Below are 1,302 nucleotides of genomic sequence, written 5' to 3' on the forward strand. Positions count from 1 at the left end.
AAAAAGAGCTGTCCAGCCTCCCTGTGCGGAGAGCCCCGTGCCCATGGCTAGTCCCCATCCCTGGCCGACGAGCAGGATGAGACGTGGCCCTGTGCAGATCAGCCGTCCCGGACTCCACCTCCATGCACGGGCCAGCTGGCTCCTCCCGGCACCGGATTCCCGCCCAGCGAGGCCCTGCCGTCCCCTGCCCCCACTGCTGACAGGACACACCCCAGGAGCCAGGCTGGGAACCTGCCCCCTTTCCCCTGGGCCCCTCAACCTGAGATCCAAAGCGTTCTGCCGAGAGCGCCAATGCTGTCCCCTTGCCTCCCGGCCACAGCCTAAACCCCACTGGCTGGGGGGCAGCTGCTGGGAGACTGGGGCGCTGCTACTCTCACCTGCAGATGGTGTCCAGCTCCTGCCCGTCCTGCCCACTGTCCTCCTGCTGCTTCTGGACACTCTGGGCCATGCTGTCCCCCAGGCTGATGAGGCATTCGGCAAAGCCCTTGTAGATAGTGTCACATCTCCTCCCGGCCGTGCTCACCGGATCCTCGGCCACCGCTGCACAGGGGACAAGAGTCACTGATTAGCCCCCTGCCCCAGCTCTCAGCCCTCACCGGGCAGGTCTGCAGCCCGGCCCCAGCTCCCCCAGGCCCCACACTGGGGCTTCTCTCTGCCCCCGCTCCACCCCGGGACGCTCACTGTTCCTGCCTGTCAGAGTCCCATTCCCACGCCTGCATGTACAGGGACTATCCAGCCACATGGGGGGCAGGGCAGAGCTATTGCCCCCGAGGGCAGAGTAGGGGGAAGGGCTGATCCCCCTGTCGAATCCTGGGCTTGTAGAAGGGACACTGCACTCAATGCAACACCCTCCTCATGCCTGAGGCCCGCACACCTCTCCCAGGCTGGGGCCCACTCCGGACCCTCCTGTCCCATAAGCCCGTGGGATGTTGCAGTTACTTCCACCCCAGAGGAGGCTTCTGTGATGAACTGGGACTGTTCCTTTGGGACTCCTCCCTGTTATCCCCGACCGGCTCTTTACAAACTCATCGGCCAGCTGCCCTGCATGTCGCGGGTTCTCTGGCCTTTTGTCCCTCAACCACAGCCTCAGGTCGGATGGGCACCGCTCATACAGTTGCTCCAGTACCAGCAGTTTAACCAGGTCCTCCTTCGTCTGGGCCCCATCTGCCCACTTGCTGACGTATCCCTCCATGCAGACGGCTAGTTGCAGATATGAGATCTCAGGGGGTTTATCCTGACTCCGGAACCTTTCCCGGTACATCTCAGGAGTCAGCCCAAACTCACGTAGCAGGGCCTTTTTGA

At 63.2% G+C, this 1,302-nt stretch overlaps 1 protein-coding gene across 1 annotated transcript in view; it reads right to left on the reverse strand.

Annotated features, from left to right (window-relative positions):
• Positions 1-1,302, reverse strand: part of NRN1L (neuritin 1 like) — a 35,504-nt gene that overhangs the window by 4,641 nt on the left and 29,561 nt on the right. Inside the window, exon 2 of the mRNA XM_034788438.1 lies at positions 378-540. Coding sequence (XP_034644329.1) covers positions 378-540 — 163 coding nt within the window. The remainder of the gene's footprint in view (positions 1-377; positions 541-1,302) is intronic.

Source organism: Trachemys scripta, chromosome 13 (genome assembly GCF_013100865.1).
Source record: "Trachemys scripta elegans isolate TJP31775 chromosome 13, CAS_Tse_1.0, whole genome shotgun sequence".
NCBI classification, from domain to species: domain Eukaryota; kingdom Metazoa; phylum Chordata; order Testudines; family Emydidae; genus Trachemys; species Trachemys scripta.